The 19,208-nt window shown below is 40.3% G+C and overlaps 1 protein-coding gene across 2 annotated transcripts; it reads right to left on the reverse strand.

Moving 5' to 3' along the window:
• Positions 1 to 31: 31 nt before the first annotated feature.
• Positions 32 to 19,206, reverse strand: si:dkeyp-19e1.3 (USP6 N-terminal-like protein). Of its 2 annotated transcripts, none has more exons than XM_063479978.1 (14): positions 19,059 to 19,206; positions 9,202 to 9,275; positions 8,758 to 8,843; positions 8,525 to 8,564; positions 8,321 to 8,401; positions 7,868 to 7,969; positions 7,666 to 7,775; positions 6,376 to 6,424; positions 4,704 to 4,824; positions 4,401 to 4,495; positions 4,096 to 4,161; positions 3,821 to 3,920; positions 3,254 to 3,406; positions 32 to 3,145 (listed from the first exon to the last, which is right to left on the reverse strand). In XM_063479978.1, exons 1-14 carry the CDS (start codon positions 19,111 to 19,113, stop codon positions 1,758 to 1,760), a joined length of 2,520 nt encoding a protein of 839 aa, XP_063336048.1. In that variant the 5' UTR covers positions 19,114 to 19,206; the 3' UTR covers positions 32 to 1,757. The 2 variants fall into 2 exon arrangements, with proteins under 2 accessions (XP_063336048.1, XP_063336049.1); XM_063479979.1 differs by lacking the exon at positions 19,059 to 19,206 and adding an exon at positions 14,383 to 14,419.
• Positions 19,207 to 19,208: the final 2 nt, after the last annotated feature.

Below are 19,208 nucleotides of genomic sequence, written 5' to 3' on the forward strand. Positions count from 1 at the left end.
TTTGCAGAAAAGAGAGAAAAAAAAGAACAGATAACCGGGGTTTGTCTCTTTATAAAACTCACATAGTTGCATAACTGCACAAAAGCTTTGGTCTGAGCCCAAATCTCACTGATGCCAAACAGATCCATAAAAGGAGTACTGATCCACAATTGGTGGGCAGGTCACATGACAGAATACTCCAGCAAGCCAAATATACTTGTGTGGGAGCTAAGGTCCAAGTTGTTAGACAAGAATGTACAGTGAGTCTGCAAACCTAGACCAAAGACTTTAGCACTAATTTGTAATTCCATAAAAAAAACATTAGGAACGGCAATGTCTGTAATAACAAATGTCAGTGCAAAAAAACAAAACAAAACTCAAAACTGATGTTTACATACAATGTCATAATTGTAAGAACATAAACATGTTTGACTATACAGTAGGTCCTTGTATTTTATATTATGGCTCAACTTCCATTTCTCAAAAAAAAAAAGTCCTTATAGCAATTAAATAAAACAAAGTCACCAATAGCTCTAAAATATGTGAAGAAACTCAGATTATTTTTTCTTCCTGGTTTATATCAGTCTTAAACAGTGAGATATGGGATTTGCTCATGTATACGTCTCTGAATATGTGCACATTCATAACCAAGAATAAAAGGAAGAACTATTAATAAGCAGAAATAGTTTCCCCAAAAGCATCTCGACTGACAGGTTTGAATCTATTCTACCACTGAACACTAGATGGCGCTACTCTCAAAGTGTCAATGGATTTTACTGAGAAACTGCTGATGTGATGGAATGAAACCTCATTTTAGTCTTTCCTTAATTAGAATTGATACATGCAAGTATATATACACAGTGCATTATTGCTGTAAGATCAAGTATTAGACAAACAGATAACACTGGAACTATTACTTTGAAAAACAAAAACATCCAAACAAAGAAATTAAAAAAACAAACAAACAAAAAACAAAGTACCCACTGCTACCTGCCTGGGAAATAGCTGACCTGACCAGGCTTCATGTGATATAAACTTCAGTATTTAAAGCAGAGAAGTATCACATCGTTTCATATTGCTGCTGGTGGATACAGCTTTAAACTCTCTGAAAAGTTTGCCTGTGCACTGCATTAGTGGTCCTTTTTTAAATCAAGTACTGACCTAAAAATTCTGTAAAGAAAAGTGTTATATTAACAGTTTCTCATTACAGTTTGATATACTGTTACATATGTGAGCCTGCTCACAGTTTGATATAAATTCAGCATAAATGTACAGGCTTTGGTTGCAAGAAGGTCTCATTTGGCAGCCTCAAAGCCCTTGTGTTAGAGTTGCAACCCTCTGTGCACTATGATAAGATTAAGACACTTTGTTGGGACACTGTTAAACAGAGAGAAGCAAACCAATGGTGAAATGCGCAGGTTGTATGGACAAACAGTCTGAAAATTTCTTATTACAATCCAAAAAACTGAAACCTCATATTCTCACATGACAACAAGAGCAGGCAAGTTAACACTTTTTCTGTGCAGACAACAGAATTTAAATACAAATTTGACACCACTGCCCATAAAAGAAGGTGCAAGAATCAGAAATCTATACACAAAGCATGAGCACATGAGCACACGCGAGAGCACACACACACACACACACACACACACACGACAAATTTAAAACTTACTGGCCTTTCACCTTTAAAATGTCTTTGAAAACTACACAAGCAGTAACAGAGAATTCCAAGCATATTGTCAAAATCAATAACTCAGTAACATTTGTATAACACTTTAAAATGTCACCGACTTGGGCAACTGATGTCCACTTTGAGGCACCCTGCAAAAGTCTGGACTGGACTGGACCAAAGTTACTCCTACTCCTGACTGTCCTGAGGATCTTAAGTGAGCCGGAGGTGACCCGGTGTACAACAGCGGTGCTGGGAAGGCAGAATGGTCTCTGGGGCCCCTGGAGAAAGGCTTAGAATAACCGGGCGACATGGCTTTGTGCGGGTCTGAACAGCTGGCAGTGGTGCATTGGAGGGGACTAAGTCTGTCTGCAAAACTAGGTGGAGGAGGGGCAATGATAGGATCCTCCACCCAACTGCCCTCTCCTGCATATTCTGGTTCTTGTGGCAAACTGGGAAGGGCACATAGTGAGGGAGGGGAAGCAGAGTGATGCATGTAGACAGGAGGTGGAGGCAGAGGGTACACAGCAGGGTCATATTCTCTATTGTATGATGGGTTGTTGTGCAGGCTGGGAATTTCCTCAGGAGTGGAGCTCAGCACTCTTTCTAGATTACGGTCATCTTCGTCAACCTCCGAAAGGTTGTCATACTGTGAGGTGTTAGAAGGCCGTCTATCTCCTGCAGATACCGGGACGTATAGAGAGACTGGGAACTTGGTTGGCTTTGGGGGAATTCTGGGAGAGGAAGAAGAATCTGTGAAGGCACGATTAGGGGAGGGTTTTGAGGGCAAAGGTTTTTTCTGCATAATGTCAAGTGATGTCGGAGGTTTAGGGTATAGTTTTGGGGATAGCTTAATTTGATTGACCAGTGGTGAGGCTGAGCGGGGGGAGGGAGAGCACTGCTGGATACCCGGGCAAGTCCTAGCTCCCAGATGGGGCGAACAACCTCCCAGTGGCATTTGGTCACTCTGGTCAGGGAAAATGAAAGGTGGAGGTGGTAGATCAGGGAGATCCATGATTTCCTCCTCAGCTTCCATTGTATGCATATCCAAGGGAGGGGGCTCGTAGGGTGGAGGCCAATCCACAGGTTCTTCTTGGATCTGTGTGACTGAGGTCTCGTTTTCCTCGTTGCCCCTCTCTTGACTAACTGCTGGGAACAATTCCTTAACATCTCTCCTTACCCCTACTTTTGGAGGGATCGGAGGATTTCGACAAGGCCTCAGAGAAGATGGTGTCCCTTGTGTGTGAACCACAACAGGGTCTGGTGAAGGCAAACTAGGTGTGTTTGGCCTGGAGAGGCTTCTAGATTCCTGGGGCTCCGCAAGGGAGGGAGGCTGATGTGGGGTGATGCCAACTGTTTCCTGGGTATCTGTACTGGGCTCGCTCTCAGACTGCGGACTTACTTTGACCTCCACAGAAGAGTCAGGCTGCAATGGGAGAAGGAGAACTGGTCTCTCTTGACCCAGAGGTTTCTTGGGTAACTCATCTGACTTGGCTAAAAAAGGAAACAGAAATTGTGGGTTAATACAAGACAAAAGCTGTAGACAAAGATGTGAAGCTTAGGATGGGGGGAAAAAAGGCCTGTAAAAGAACATAGGTGCACCTGGAGGAGGTTGGTCCAGCTTTTTACTGCGTAGTTCAGACATTGCTGTCTGCAACTGTTCAACTACAGCATCATCAGGCATGAAGTAAGAAGCAGCCAGCTGCTCCTGAAGAAATTCTCTCAGGTCCTCTAACTGAAGTTTCTGCAGGCGCTCTGATTACACACAATACAGACAAAGGAGGAGCAAAGTAATCTATGAGGATAATCTCCATGAGGTGAGGAATAGAAATGTTACTGTTAAAAAGAGTAGTTAAGCTCAGATGTAATGTTTAAAGATACCAAGTAAAGAGATGCCAAGTAAAGAATTGGCCTGTTAAAGGAGTTGTTTTGCAAGAAATCAACCAATGTGCCGAGCCAGTGCTAGAGTATGCCACCCAATGAAAAATCAGCTTTTGATTCTTCTCCACAGCAACCGACCACTTCTGTTATGTAAGCCATCCAGTTAGGAAGCAGCCAACCGAGAGGAAGCGTGCGATGTAATCCACACAGTAACACTCACTCGTGTAGCAACAGCAGCCGCGGCCGTATCTAGGGATAAAGCGCGGCATGGCACAGCCTCATACTCACTTTTGTGTAACTTGAGGATAGTGTAAGCCATAGCAGATAGCATCTTCTCCCCTTCCAATATGTAGATGTCCCATAAACGCAGGGTGAGGGTGAAAGGTGTCTGTTAATTTAAGAGTCAGTCTCATCAAAACATAATAAAACTGCCACAGGTGTAGTTCTAATTTAAAAATGAAAGTAAAAGAAAGCATTGTGAGGCACTCATTAATGGGACTAGATATAAAAAACAACAACAAAAAAACCCCCAGTGAAGATCTGGAGGAAATCCAAATACTCACTCTTTCAATGAAGCACTGCAGAAACCATTTTGTGGTGTAAATCCCTGTTGTCATCTGCTCCTTGTCCTGTGGAGCAGGAATGAATGCGAAACTCTGCCTTAGAATTTGTTTTCAGTTATAAATCTCGCTTTTCAAATACTCTGGAATCTAAGATCTGCAACATGTGGTCCTTTGCAACATGAATTAATCAAAAAAATGAGAAATGACCTGATTGTTTGAAATGAGTCTGAACTTCTAAGGTTTCAAAGAGCTCAATTACTCTTGCGGATGGAAGGCATCAGTCATGCAGATGTACTGCTACTCACCAGGTGTTTCTTGAGCTTAGGCAGCATTTTGGACAGGATGAGCTCATGATGAGCCTGGAAACGGTGCAGCTTGGGAAATCCCGGGATGAAGAACCCTAGCAGGGAGGGAAAACAATTAGTCAGCAGACTATAAATTGTGTATGGCGATAGCAGAGATGTATTATATACAAATTAAAGAGAAAACAATTACTAACGTTAGTAAAGGATCCTTATATTTTTAATTGGTTTTAAACAGTACAGTTACTTCCCAGACATTAATTAACTGTGCTTTCCTGTTTGTCTACATTCCCAACTCTGTCTCACCGTGCATGGAATGCTTGCTGTCGGTAAGGAGTTGGGACAGAGCCCAGAAGGCATCCTCCTCATTCAGGTACATGAGCAAGATGGCAGCGATCTGACTCATCCCCTGGCAGTAGCTCACCTCCTGGGGGAAGAGAGGAGCAGAAACAGCTTTAGTTAAACAGAACGGGCAAATGAGAGGAAGTATTCATAATTTAATAGAGCACACACACACACACACACACACACACACACACACACACACACACACACACACACACACACACACACACAGGCTAAGAAATGAGGGAACAGAGAGCACCTGAATGTCTTATGAGGTCTGAAGACAGACTGTGGAAGTGTGCAGTTTTACTGTACACAACAAGATGTAGTGTTGGTATTATCAGCACTTCAAACCTGGATTGTACAAATATGTACACTAGCCAATCAAAGACTCTCAGTAATGTCATGCATCCAGCTTCAATTACTGACAATATGACTTCACAATGATTCAGTGACTTAAACTAAACTAGCCCTTGGCAATCACATACATGCAAACACAGACACATGCTTAGTATTTGTCCATATTAAGGCTGATTTATTGTGTAGCTACCAACGGACACACCAGAATATCCTTTCAAGGAAAAGCATAAATACAGTTAGGGTTATGGTGAGGTTAAACTACACATTCTCCACATTCTTCACTACCATCACATAGGCAAAAAGAACAAACATGCCTCCCCCCCCTCCATCTCTCTTCCCTTTTCTCTCTTGGCTCTCCTACTGACCCAGTTTCTTCTGAGCAGTGTGTGAGAAGAGGGGAAAAAGGAAAAAGGGAACGACACATGCCCATTTCCTCTGGCTCAAACACCTCTACCACACAGGAATCGACTACAAAAACCAATCAGAAAAACAGACTTTGGCTTGCCTGCATGTGGTGTACTCTTCAAAAGTCTATTGCTAAATTTCTGCTAGTTGAAAAGTGTAGGAATATTAAAATCTGTTCAATATGAATACAAATGATAGATGTAAGTGTTCAGACACAGGATACAAATGCATACGAGTGCTGGTGATTCTGTGCATGTCTGTAAACGCTGAATTTCACCATGCAAAGAGAAACACTTGGAAAAATACACTGAGACCCTCAAGCAGATGCATGAAAAACTCATTATCTCTGCCTTCAGATCCACAACTGTGATTCAAAGATACTGGTGCAGACACTGTTAAGATGACTGCTAAGTGAAAAGTAACCAACTTAGCTTCTATGAGAAATGAGGATGTGAGGTTTGTTGATTTTCTAAAAGCTGCTCTTAGCTGGAAACAAGGCATCCTCTTACATTAAGACAGAATAAAATCTTAGAACAAAAGATAGTGAATTGGCTTAATACTTGTCCTGAAGCTAAAATATTGTCAAAAGGGGAAGTTGGTCTAATAATGTGAACAATGGTCTATCTGCTACACTGTGTTGCTGTACAATTAGGCCAAGCCAGTCATAAATAAAAGATCTCTCCTAAGGCTCTAAACAAGAGTGACAACAGATGGGTCTGGATAGCTCGGCCTGTTTTCCGCTGTACAGAAACTAACACTCTTGATGGATGTGCTGCTTGTTCCTGTGCAGCTAGTGTACACAAGACTCCTCCATATTACGCAACACAATGTTAAGTACGGACACGGATACACGGACAAATTTGCTCACCGTGTTGTAGACAGAGTAAGCAGCTAGTACGTGAAACAGCGCCTGTTGCCTGGAGAGAGAACAGAGAAGCCACCAGTTAAAACAACCAAACAACCTGAAACGCTGTGTTGGAGTAAAGCGGTTCAATTGAACCAATTATTTCATCCACCCAGTCGCTTAATCGACCCTCAGTATTGTTGCTACAGATTTAAGTTTTAATGTGTGACAGGACTTCTGTTATGGCTGAAAAAAAAAAAAGATGACCAAAAAGATTACTTTTATGGTTTTCTTTTCGTAATGGCTGACCTTGTGAAGTAGAGAAGTATACATTTTGTTCATGATATGTGAAAATATGCTGTCATATATGGAAAGCCTCACAGATCTTCCAGAAATTACATCTGATTACAACTGCTTCAGACCTTGAACACAGGCAGCCAATGTGTGTAGGCTAATGTGTACAATGTGCACACGGCGTAGGGATAGTAACAGATCTAATGTACGCAGATGTAGATAGGACAATGCCCCCACAGGCTTCTATAGTAAATAGATGTCTTATGGACAGTGACAGAGCAGGAAAGGAGCTTTAAATAGCTGTCAGTTTCTCAGTGTGTGTGAGACAGCTGCTGACTTGCAGGGAAGGAGTGGGCAGCCAGGCAGGATGGAGCGGTGTTTTGGTCTATTTGGACTCGGTGGCTTTGAATTGGAGGGGAAGTACATTACAAAGGGCAAAAACAGAGCACTCTGTTACACACTCAGAGTGAAGAGTAACACATAACAGCGCCTTGCACAACTGTCCCAAGAAAAAAAATGAGAAACACAAGAAGGTATTTAGTGTTTGGAAGATAAGTCTGTGTACATTTGGTGATATAAGTTTCTGTTGTTGCAGTGGTATTACAGTACATGTGACGCCAGCGCACATTTCTGTATAATGCCATTTCCTGTGGGGCTTTGCGCGCTGACAGGAAGGCTAATAAAATGCCGAGAGGAGGAAACCACATCTTTGGTTTTGTGTGTGTGTGCATGGCACTGTGTGAGTGCGTATGTGAGTGGGGAGGGGACAGGGCTACTGCAACGTTTAGGTCAGAGGTCACACCCTGCAGGAACCTCTGTCAGGGGAAACCTGGACATGTGACCTGACAAAACAAAACAAAAAAACCTGGCAAAGCCACTTGTAACAAAAAAAACAACAACAAAAAAAACAACCAAGGTTTAACAGTTTCTGTTGTATGTATGTATAATGTGTTACTTGTGGATACAATGAAATACTAGGTGCAGTAAACAGCTTCCTCCTGAGTGAAGCTAAGAACTCACTTGACTCCAAAGCGATCCATGAACATGATGTGGTTCCTGAAGGTTCTGTTAACATCCAAGTCTATCTGCTTAATTTCTGTGGAGAAGTTACGAGCCTGCTGCTTCATTTTCTGGATAACAGGGGAATGACATTTCTGTGTATAAAAACCAGGACACAGTTTCTCAAAATCATAGAAAATTGCCATCAATTTTAATATCTTACCTCATATTTACCATCTTGTTTCACCTTCTCTATGTCTAAAAGCAAGGCCCAAGCTTGTCCTCTAAGTTGGAGAGGAATACCTTTATATACACGCTTCGCCAGCTGAAACAGATGTGACAGAAACACATGAACACAAGCTCTTCATGAGGCGGCAAAAACAGACAGAGGGACAGCGTCACGTTTGAATGCTTCTTGAGGTGTACGCCTTTTAGCTCTCTTGATTGACACGGATTCATCTCATACACTCATGTACTTCTTTTTTTTTTTATCCATCTCCTCACGATAGTCTAGTAAGAGGAGATGGATAAAGGAGTGAGCTGTGCTTAAAAGAGGAATGGAAAACAGATTATAAAAAGAAACGGAAATAGTACATCAGATAGCCAAGCAGAAAAAAGGAAGCATGGGCTAAATTAAGACATGTTGGTGTCTGAATGTTGATGGGTGACTATCGACCTTTTCACTGCTCTTGTATTTGTCCCATTTCTTCACCATCTTCAGCCATTTCTCAACTCGCTCGAGCTCCTGCTGCTTTTGCTGGAGAGAAGAAAGAAAAACAACATGTGGTTCAGTGCATATGTGATGGGGACATAAATAGATCGCTTGAATGGTAAAAATATGGTAAAAATATGAAGTAGCTATACGTTAAAATGCTCATACCTTTTCTTCAAGCACACTGGGTGTTGGAAGCTCTTCCTCACTGGAGAAGGGCAGGAATACACAATATGTATCAAAGAGGTAGATTAAGAGAGTAATCTACATTTTATAATGATAAAAAAATCATCATAATCTGAGAAGTAGCATAGACAGAACGATGGGACCAATTCAATGCAAGGAATGTGCACAAATTTAAAATACTGCAAGGTAGAGACCAAAGCTTCAAATGTACTTACTGCAGGAAGCCAAAGCGGTCTGTGATTTTATAAATGCTGTAGTCAGCATCCTCCCATGGATCAATACTGACACCCTCCTGCCTGCCCTGAAACACAAACAGTTCAAATCATGCATATTTGGACAGATCCATTATTTTCCTCTTTAAACCCTGCGAGTCGGTGCACTACATTTTAAATTAGGAGCCTGAGACATGAGCACATGCCTTGACATTTTCTGATGATGTTCTGCCTTCCTGACAGATGCAATTGAGACTTAGCCCATGCAAAGGTAGGGAGCGTGTGAATGCTGATCTGTGTAGTATCCTCCAAATGAAACGTGACAATCTTCTGTGGCTACACCTCTACAAATGCATTATGCTTTGCAAAAATATCCTAAGTGTAACCACAAATTGGTCACTATGGAAATGTTCACAGTCACAGTTAGGTTTTCCTGTAAACACCTACCTTGTCATATTTAGAGATGATTTCAGCCCGTTCTTCTGCTATTAATGTGTCTATGTCCTTCTTCATGTCAAAATCTATAAGAAAACACACAGAAATAGATTAAGAGAGTAATCTCTCTTGCCCAATGTATATGCCAATGCATTGGCATATACATTGGACATGTGGAAGAATACTGACCTAATATTGCAGTAAATATTGATTTACTGCTGATTGGTATGGTAGGATAATTACATGGTATAAAATGTTGCTTGAATGTAAAAGAGATAACTGAAAGTGAAAATTAGAAAAAGATTGTAACATAAAACTGCTACAATCTCCTTGCATTAAACTTACCGAGATCCCTCCCTGAAAATATGACACATACAGAAATTGTGAGGTAAACAGCCTATGAGTGTATGCTGGAGTTGGTGGAGGGCTTGAAACAGTATGAAGCAATGCAGCGCAGCAGTGGCACTGACATGTCAGAGCGAGTAGGAAATTTAGAAATTTAAATATGGAATATAACGGATGAGGCATGTTACATGTTTATGACACAGTGCAGTTAGAGTTGGCTGTCTGAATTAGCTTGCATGGTATTGTCCAATGCAATTCTTCACATTGACTTTTTGAAGAGTGTTTGTTTTAAAAAGGTTACACAGGAAATTAGTATAAGTCAGCCCTTTGGAATAAATGTGGTGCACTGAGGAACGTTATACTGATTCTTGACAGCACATGCAGCCAACAGAAACCTCAGGCAGTAGATTTTTCATAGCATGCCAAGCAGCAACAGGTGTGAATGCACCTGTCATCTCACACAAAGACCCTTTAACTTTTCCCTGCAGACCCTTACTCATTGTGCTGACAGGGAGACATGGCATTTGAAGCGATCTATCATTCACAAAACGTACAAGTTCAGGATGCAATTTGTTTCTCAGTACCTGTAACGGTGTCTTCCCACACACATAAAAAGGTATCCAGTGCTGCTGAAATACGAGCAGTTCTTGGGACTCTCCTACAATTAGGCCTAATAATGGAAGAGGTTTGCCACAGTAGAAACAGGTGCTCAGTGAAACCAGACCTCTGAACAAATGGACTCTGTTGCTCTTTGCTTTCCTTTTCAAAATTTCCCTTTTCTCATCCACCTCAGCTTGAGCCATTTCAGGGTTTTGATGGCATCAGCATACTTTCTGAACAGCTGTGTAAACCGTCTGTGAGGTGAGCTCGGTAACCAAAGTCTTATCTTACCTATATCACATGATCAGATAATGTGGCCTTACTAGTGTATTTATCATAGGCTAAGAACGTCGTAAAGAAATAAATTAATAAAAAGCTGAGCACCTTAAGGCAACTATTGTTGTGATCTGGTGCTATATAAATAAAACTGAATTGCACTGAATACTTTAACTATGCACACAATGTTTTTTAACATCAGAGTTGATGTGTGGAGTGTCATGGAACCACATTGTAAAGCTACATAATTGTTTTTCTTAATTAATCGAATTTTAAGCCCTCTTGATTTAATTGTATTTTCACAATTATCAAAAGTTTAATTTATGTTTCTCTTCTAAGAGATGCACTGAATTTAAGTGAATGAGGAGGACTAATTTTATTTTGATGCAATGACTTAGTAGGAATGTCGCACAACACGGATGTGTAAGCAAGGTTATGCCAAGTGAACGTGCTCTGTTATTATGAGTTCAGCTTTAATGGCACTGCCAGTGAAACTTAATTCAAACGCATTAGGAGTTAATTGATTTATATGCCAACAACTTTAACCCTTATGGTCATCAAAGTGAAGATTGCTTTACTCCATTTTCAAATGTTTATAAATGTAAGTTGTAAATGTATAAAAAATATATATATATACACTCCGAATATGTATAACATTTCATTATGCTTTGTACAATGGAATTTTACTTTTTTAAAAATCCTGTCTGCTGAGGGAATTTCTTTAAAAAAAAAAATCAACAATCAATCAATCAATAAATAAATAAATAAATAAATAAAGCATCTGTCGCGCTTCATCTTTAGGTCTCAGATGCTTTCTTCCTGTGTTGAGTCTCCACACAAAAACAATGCTGATAGCATTGTTTTTGAGCCAGGAAGAAAAGGAAACTAGTGACTGCCACTCCTTCAATAACAGGTTCAAGGAAAACTACAGAAAGAGTGGGACAAAATTCTTCTTCCTCCAGCCATTAAACAAATATTTCAACTCTTTCAGACTTGGACTGTGTGATCAGCAAGAAAGATTTTGAGTAAAACTACAGTCGATCTGTCTGTGTAGGTTCTCAGTCATCCAGGTCAAAGTAAAAGCGACCAGACTTCTTTAAGTTTCTTGAAGACATTTCACCTCTCATCCGAGAAGTAAGATTATATCACACTAATACAACTGGTGATTTGCTTATGACTCATAAGCAAAATACAAGAAAAAACAGCTGAGGCTACATCCGTGGCTGCGTCAAAGTAATTTACTTTCAGCTGCTCTTTTTAAGTGGTGAACAGGAAGGTGGCTACTTGTGGTCGGGATCAGGGTGTCAACAGATGGAAGCTCAATGGAAAATGTGATTAAGCAACTGAGAAGGTCACCAAGTGGGAGAAACCTCACACGAATATCACACCTGGGGGAGTTAATATGAATAGGGATGTGTCGTTTGTCTAACTGTGTAGAAAACAGAAGGAATGAATAAAGGTTATGTGTTTGAAAGAAACAAAATCGGCCGCTTGAGATAGTGAGAAGATAGTGAGCAAACAGTAAGCTGGAATTTGAGATGGTTAACACCACTGAACAGTCAGAAGAAGAAAAATGAAACAAACAACAACTGTATGGCTACGTTTTGACAACCATGTTGCTAACAGGGTAGAAGCTAAGGCTTAGATGACATCATTTCCTGTTATGACATAGGGCTCTAAATTAAGCTCACATATATAAGCTCACAGTGCACAGTTGTAACCACAAAGAGCTTGCAAAGCATTCTGAGTCACAGTCAGCTAATTACAAGGTCTTCAGCGGTGATGCCGTGATGCGGCAGTCAAAACTTCCTTTACTGATTTATCACTAAAATTTCCTATCTCTAAATGTTGCTCACATACTCTAAAATGTCATGGATAAAGCCATAAGCAGCCTGGCTTTTGCAAGGAAAAAAAATTAAGCCAAGTAGCTTTATTTCAAAGACTTACTTGTAGCACACTTTTAAACAGCTCTCCGCACTGAAAACCAAAAGGCCATTTATAGTTCTATCAGCTAACTGCGGTTCAAAAACTAAAAGATATAGTTAATCTCACAGGAAACAGAACACAATTCTCAAATGTTATTTAAATATATTTCTGTTTCCCTTGGTTTCTGATCATCTCTCTTTTGGCTTATAATCAATCTTAATCCGAGCGGATTCCGATTTAAGACAGAGGATTATACAAGCGCCAAGTAAGAATGAAAGCTTGGGATTACAAGTAGTCTGGCAATAACTTACGGTAGGGCCCTGGAAACTAACCACAAGCGCTAGACTCTTATTTAGATAGATACACGATGACATATTTGCAATAAGTCCGTGTGGGTTGATATCTTGAACTGAAGCCTTCAAGTCAAACTACCTCAGACAGTTTGTACCAGCACAAGGGCAAAAACACAAGGGAGACGAGCTGAGGTCAAATTTGGAAATACTGGAAAAAAGTTGACCTGAATCCCGAAGGTCAGATTTGTTGAATATTGAGGCCTGATCAAATTTTTACGTTAATGTATTTTATGTGGCTGGCACTCAAAACACTAACCTCACTGCTGACGGCGACGCAAAGCAAAAGACGCCAGATGTTTCGTTCTTTTGAGCACATGATTAGTCAGCGCTGCATGGTCAGCCAAAGGACACTCAGATCAGACAAGCTTGAACCATGCACCAACTCAACCTGGTTACCTTGCAGAGTAAACTCTCACACTCACTCTTCAGATGGATATATTATTAAAAAACATGTACTGTAAACCACCACTGTTCCTGCACAGGATCTTATAACCTCACTGTCAGGGTACTAATAAGCATGAAGTGTCAAAGACAAACAGATTTTTAACGAGGCACGATTAAGATGTAAATGATCTAAATCTGATTCTTTATCAAGGGTTTCTCACTTCCCTACATCAAATGAAAAAGCAATTCAAATTAAGAATATGGTGGGATTATACATCTGTTGCTTAAGTTTATAATCGTATTAATTACTACAGTCATTAGCAGAACAATTTATGACAATTAAATTGAAAGAATGTCCTGTGGTGCATTCGATTTCCCCTGTCATTACATTAGCTCAGTGGTGTAGCTTTGTGGCGGCTGTGAAGAACAAGTATGTCATTCTAGTTCAGAGAAGGGAAGCTTACAAGCAACCACATGGCTTTAATTTCCACATGAAGAACTCTCAAGTCCCAGATGGCAACAGAGCTCCAGTTTTGTAATGGGTGTCAGACACACAGTGTATGCATGTAAGCATGGATGTGTCCAAGAGAAGCAGAAAAGAGCTGGAAAAAGCAGACAGAGAGCAACGACCACGAGGTGCCCTCCCTACTTTAAGCAGGGGCGAAGAAAGATGATCATCCAGGGTCAAATTAGATGGTAATAGAGGCCAACTGAGAGCACTATTAAGAGATGAGGAATGTCATAGAAAGCTTAGAACCTACTTAGAGAACAGGAATCATTATTACAACGAACACAAGAGTGACTATTTTTTCCTCTAAAAAAATAAAGTTATGAAACCTCCATTAAAGTGAGACCAAAGCAGCTGAAACAAGATTATTGTATACTCAAGGTGAGTTAATCTGAGAGAATTTTTCCTAAGTACAATATAATGGACATAAAAAAGTAATAATAATTTAGCTACCAAGTCATATTTTTAGAAGCCACGCTTTAACATGCTCAAAATAATGACCATATCATCACATTAATATAAAAAACAAGCTCAGATATCTCAGTATCATCAACAGCTTCTATATATGGCTCCATACTAACAAACATGTTTGGCAGGTGTGATGGTCCATGGACAAGAGCCATTTGTTTCACCGTGCCCATGCCAGTAGCATTTTTCTCAAGGCTTGCTCATAGTGGCTACTGACTCATAGCAAAGTAAAATAAACTGTGTACTAAATCTTTTCTTGACTGAGCTGAAGCAAAGCTCAAGTCCATACTAGGAATTCAAAGGACAATTTGAGACAAGAATAATACCACCCACCTTAGGCCACTTAGAGAAAATCTTATTTCTGAGAAGCTATGGTCTCCTTAACAAAAGATTCCCTGTCTTCCTTGCTGTCTGGGCCCTTTTCCCCGCCGCCCCATCTCACTCACTTTTTTGTAGTGTTTATGCATAGAAAATACCGACACAGACGTTGTGGCCCAGGGGGAAACATCCAGGGCTCAGGGACTGAGAAAAAGCACAAAGGCTCAGAATAGCTTGCTGTCCCTAAGGACTTTTTTGTCCTGCTGCACTCTATATTACCCATGTCCCTCTGCATTATCATTTTTCCAGAGAGAGCCACACAGAACATAGATTATACCAACATTACTCACCATCCAAATGTGCCCTTTTTCCTTTCATGACAAAGAAAAAAAACAACAAGATGGAGCAAGAGGAAGAGGGTTCACCTCACCTTGTATCACTCAGACTGAAAGCGGTCTCTGTTCATTACTGTGGCTTGAGAGCAGGAAGGGGGGGTCTAATTATAACAATGACCACACAAAGTTTTAGATGCTAGAGAAGCAAGCCCATCGCAGGCCTGTTTCCCAGAGTGCAAGCAATTTTTTGAGGAGTGGTATGAGGAGGACAAGAATGTCAAGGGAAGAATATTCATAAACACAAAACCTCAGATCCTGCAGAGAAAGCCACATTCTCATAAATGGATCCTCATCTTAGAAAAGACACAGTCACAACATAAGCGGTGTAGCTAGAAAAAAAACAACAACGTATATCCACACTTTAAATAACTACTGTTGTGGTAATGTTAGTAAACTTATACGTGAGGCTGAATGACTAATAAACAGAGAAAAACAGGTTTAAAAAAAAGCAATGCTTAAATCATGCTGATAGATCTCGTATTTAACCATTTACAAAAGCAGCTTGCTGCACAACAAGCGTCCTTCACTAAATTAAGAGCAAACGCTCAGATCACAGTTCAGACTTAACCTCTGATACAGCTTCCACTCTTTACAAACCATTATATTTTGCCCACCACAGCACAGTGCTAGGTTTTGGAAAGCCAAACAGATTAAATAATTCAAGAGGGTGAACACAAAGAGAGGATGTTACCCAATGAGGAAGAGCCGACCACGGCCAAAGTCAAAAGCTGAAGAGAAAAAAGAAAAAAGAGAAAAAAGAAAAAAGAAAAAATGCTAGGCTTACCGTTACACGTGTGATTCGGTCAGTTTTAATGTTGTTTACAAGGACAGAAAGAGAGGATTATGGAAGGGGGACAGCTCTACACTGGAAGGACACTTATAGCAGTTCAGCAAAACGAGGTTAAGTATTTGGGGCAAAAACTAATTCAAAGTGGCATCTAGAAAAGACACAAACAGAGCCAATCATAGAGGGGAAATTCCAAGATGGTCCGTTTTAGCCATTCTACAAATGTCAAAAAACAAACAAACAAAGTGTTCAGCTATTATCCCATGAACCGACCACTCGTGTCCTCATGGGTGTAGCAGTTTTCAGCCTGAGTGACAATTTACAATCTCAACAGTGGTGTGACCTCAATTTCACTAATGACGGAGTGTGGGAAATAGAATTGGGATCATTTATAGACAAACTAGCTCATGCAAATGTCGGAATGAGTTCTCGCAGAAACCTAGTTTCTTGCACCATGATTGTGATAAAGTAACATACTGATCAAATGCTAAAATGCTGTATTTGAAACTTAAGGATTATAATAGTGTAAAGTAATGTTATTACACTGGTATCTATCATCTATTTTCCCTCTTATAACTGCCTTCTTAATATGATCATCCTTGTGTATTAATATAATTTTAAAAGGTGCTAACAATCGCAGTCTTCATAAAAGCATCATAAATGCCCCACTATTCTGAGATATTCGTGGACTATACTATTAAGTTCCAATCCACTGGATGACTTTGGCTTTTCTGTGCAGAGTTTTCAAGTTCTTTCTAGGAGTGCAAGCACAGGTTTGGAAAATGAGGAACCCAAGTTGTATGTAGGTGTGAGTGTGACTATGTTTGTCTCTATGTAGCCCATAAAAACACAGAAAACCTGTTCAGGGTGTGCAAAGGTCTATTACGTAATGCATGGTGACACAAACTCTAGGATCTTGTCACCCTGAAAAGAAAAACGTAGAATACTAATGGCTGGGGATATTGAAATATTTTGAGGAAAATTTTACTCATTTCTGTCCAAAATAGCTTCTGTGACATCTAACCTACCATAGATTATGATTGAATAATACTGTCAGAGGAAGGAATTTTGACCAGCCCATTTGTGACATCTCGACCTAGCATGGCTCACAACACAATGTGCGAGACATTCTCACACAGATCAACAAGCAGTGTTGCTGCTTCTGGTTGTGATGTAGCTCTCATTTGAAATAGGCCGGACAGCTTTAAGCACGATACAGTAAATAAAAGCAAAACAAAAATTAAACATTATTTTGTTGGTTGATAAAAACAGACCAACACCTGGACTTGCCTCAAGTGTGCCTCGGAACAACTTTTCGTAAACATAGCTATAGCCTATACTACTAAACCCCCACACGCAATATGGTACACCTCCCCAGCTCTGACCACAATTGCATTGCAACAAGATGATCAGAGATTACCTGTAAGTGGTTTTAATCATCTGACAAGGCCACTGAAAACTTTTCATGGGTCACACTATTGGGGTAAAGCGTTTCTTTTTCTTCTTCCTTTAAAAGGCTGGCAAAAGGCTTCACTATCCGGTGCATTTTGTGACACTGGCCCATTTGTAAAGCCTTTGGAATCTATCATAAAGCCGCCATTCAGACCGACAAAAAGACTATTGTTGCTTCTCTGCTGTAATAATATTATCCCAACAGAAAACAATGCAAACTCCTGGCTGAAAACGAACATGTGAACCATAAACAGACCTAAATGTTGTATCAGAGTAAAAAAATAAAGCGTCTGTGTTTATGGTTTATTTGACTAAATCCAATTATGATCCTTTCCTCCAAGTGCTAACCAAGGGATATATTTACTTATTATCTAAAATACTGCAGAACATAATACTACATAATTGCTTTAAAGTCAGCTAAGCAGGGATATATAACAGCAAATTTGCAAAAGCTTAATGAACACATCCGTGTTCTAAAAAAGGCAAATTCTAGTGAGTCATTAGGAAAAAAGACAAGGATAATAAAATAAGGGCTCACATGCTCTGCCTCACATGTGGCTGACATCCTGCTTGCAGTCAGAACAATGTTTAAAGGGAAAGATTTTACTCACACACATATCCTAAACTCACCCTGTGCTGCTGGACTCTAGATCAAATTGACGGTTTGAAAAGGATGAGATCCACGTAAATATTCATTTTTGAAAATGCCATGCCCTATCTGTAAGTGCACACAGATTTACAGATTTTTCTCATAAGGGAAAATCTAATATTAAAGGGTGGTTGACTTATTGAGACTTGATTTATTGCTATCTGAAAAGCTTTACAACAGAAACCAAATCAAAGAAGTTCTTAACTAAAATAATTAGGAACAGATGCAGGAGATAATTAAAGAGGCAGGAAACTGAGGTATGGGTGGGGTTCTCACATGCTAAACAAGAAGCAAAAACATAGAAACACCTTTCTGATATGAACAGAAAGCAGCATCTTTAAAAAAAAAAACACAGCTGTGAAGTGTGAAGTGTATGTATGAAAACCTAATATAGCACTGACTTAATACGTCTGTACAATACTTTTCATGCTATTACCAAATACATATTTAAATTAAAGAGGTAATGTGCACATTAGCTACATGCACATCTGTAATATGAGACTGGAATCCTACACAGGAGAGCTAGAGCTGCTGGACATCTTTCGCTTGACTCTTTCTGTCTGTAACCTCCCCCCACTCCACATTTGAACCAGCCAGACTCCCAGTTAACCTTCCAGAGGGGGGACCAAGCACGGTGTAGCATGACATACAGACCAGCTACTGGCCTACTTTTGGATGCTGGAGTCTGCTTTCTGAGTGGTGGGATATTCAGAGTAAACCCCAGCTGGCTCCAGTTAAAAAACTATGTCGCTTATCGGACATAAAACGACAGGACATTATGTCGAACACAACTATAGTTCCTGATTTTGACACTTCTCTCATACCTGCGAAGCATACATTAACACAATGCGGAACTTAAAGATAGCAAGAGCGAAACTGATTAAGAAATGTCTTTGCTTCGTGAGAAAAAACCCCAGACTAGATGTGCTGTTCGGGTGAAACGCCAGATAATTAAGGACACCGAGATTTCCCTGTTCTTAAACACTTAAACACGGTTAACACGTAATTTAACAGCTGGAAAGCCCGTGAAGAGTGATGCAAAATCAGAAATTCCCAAAAATGAATACCGCTCCTACACTGCTCTTAACCACAGAGGGTTTGCGAAGCTAGCCAACTTCTCTCACCATAAACCGTATCTGTTCCCTAAAAAACCCCAAAACATTCACGAGCACAAACCTTACCTTGCATTAACGGTTAACACGAGCGCTTTCTAACAGCCCTGCACGTGCGACTAGTTTTAAAACGAGTGAACAGGGGTTCATTTACTGATCTCTAGCTGATTGCGCAAGTTGTGAAAATATAACAGGACAGGAAAAGACAGTAACAAACGGGTCGTTTCGTTACAAGCGCTAATCAGATGGAGAAGACAACACAGTGTGTCAGAGACGCTAAAGCTGTCTCCGCTCACCTTTGAAGTGACTTCTCTGTTGCCGCGCTGTACAAACTACATCCACTATTCTCATTCTCTCCCTCGCTGCAAAGGGGAGCTGTCACACCGACGTTGCCACCGCGGTAAAGGCTCGTCCACGAGTGTCGACTACCTCCGCTCAAATCGATG

The sequence above is a fragment of the Pelmatolapia mariae genome, linkage group LG7 (genome assembly GCF_036321145.2).
Source record: "Pelmatolapia mariae isolate MD_Pm_ZW linkage group LG7, Pm_UMD_F_2, whole genome shotgun sequence".
Classification (NCBI taxonomy): domain Eukaryota; kingdom Metazoa; phylum Chordata; class Actinopteri; order Cichliformes; family Cichlidae; genus Pelmatolapia; species Pelmatolapia mariae.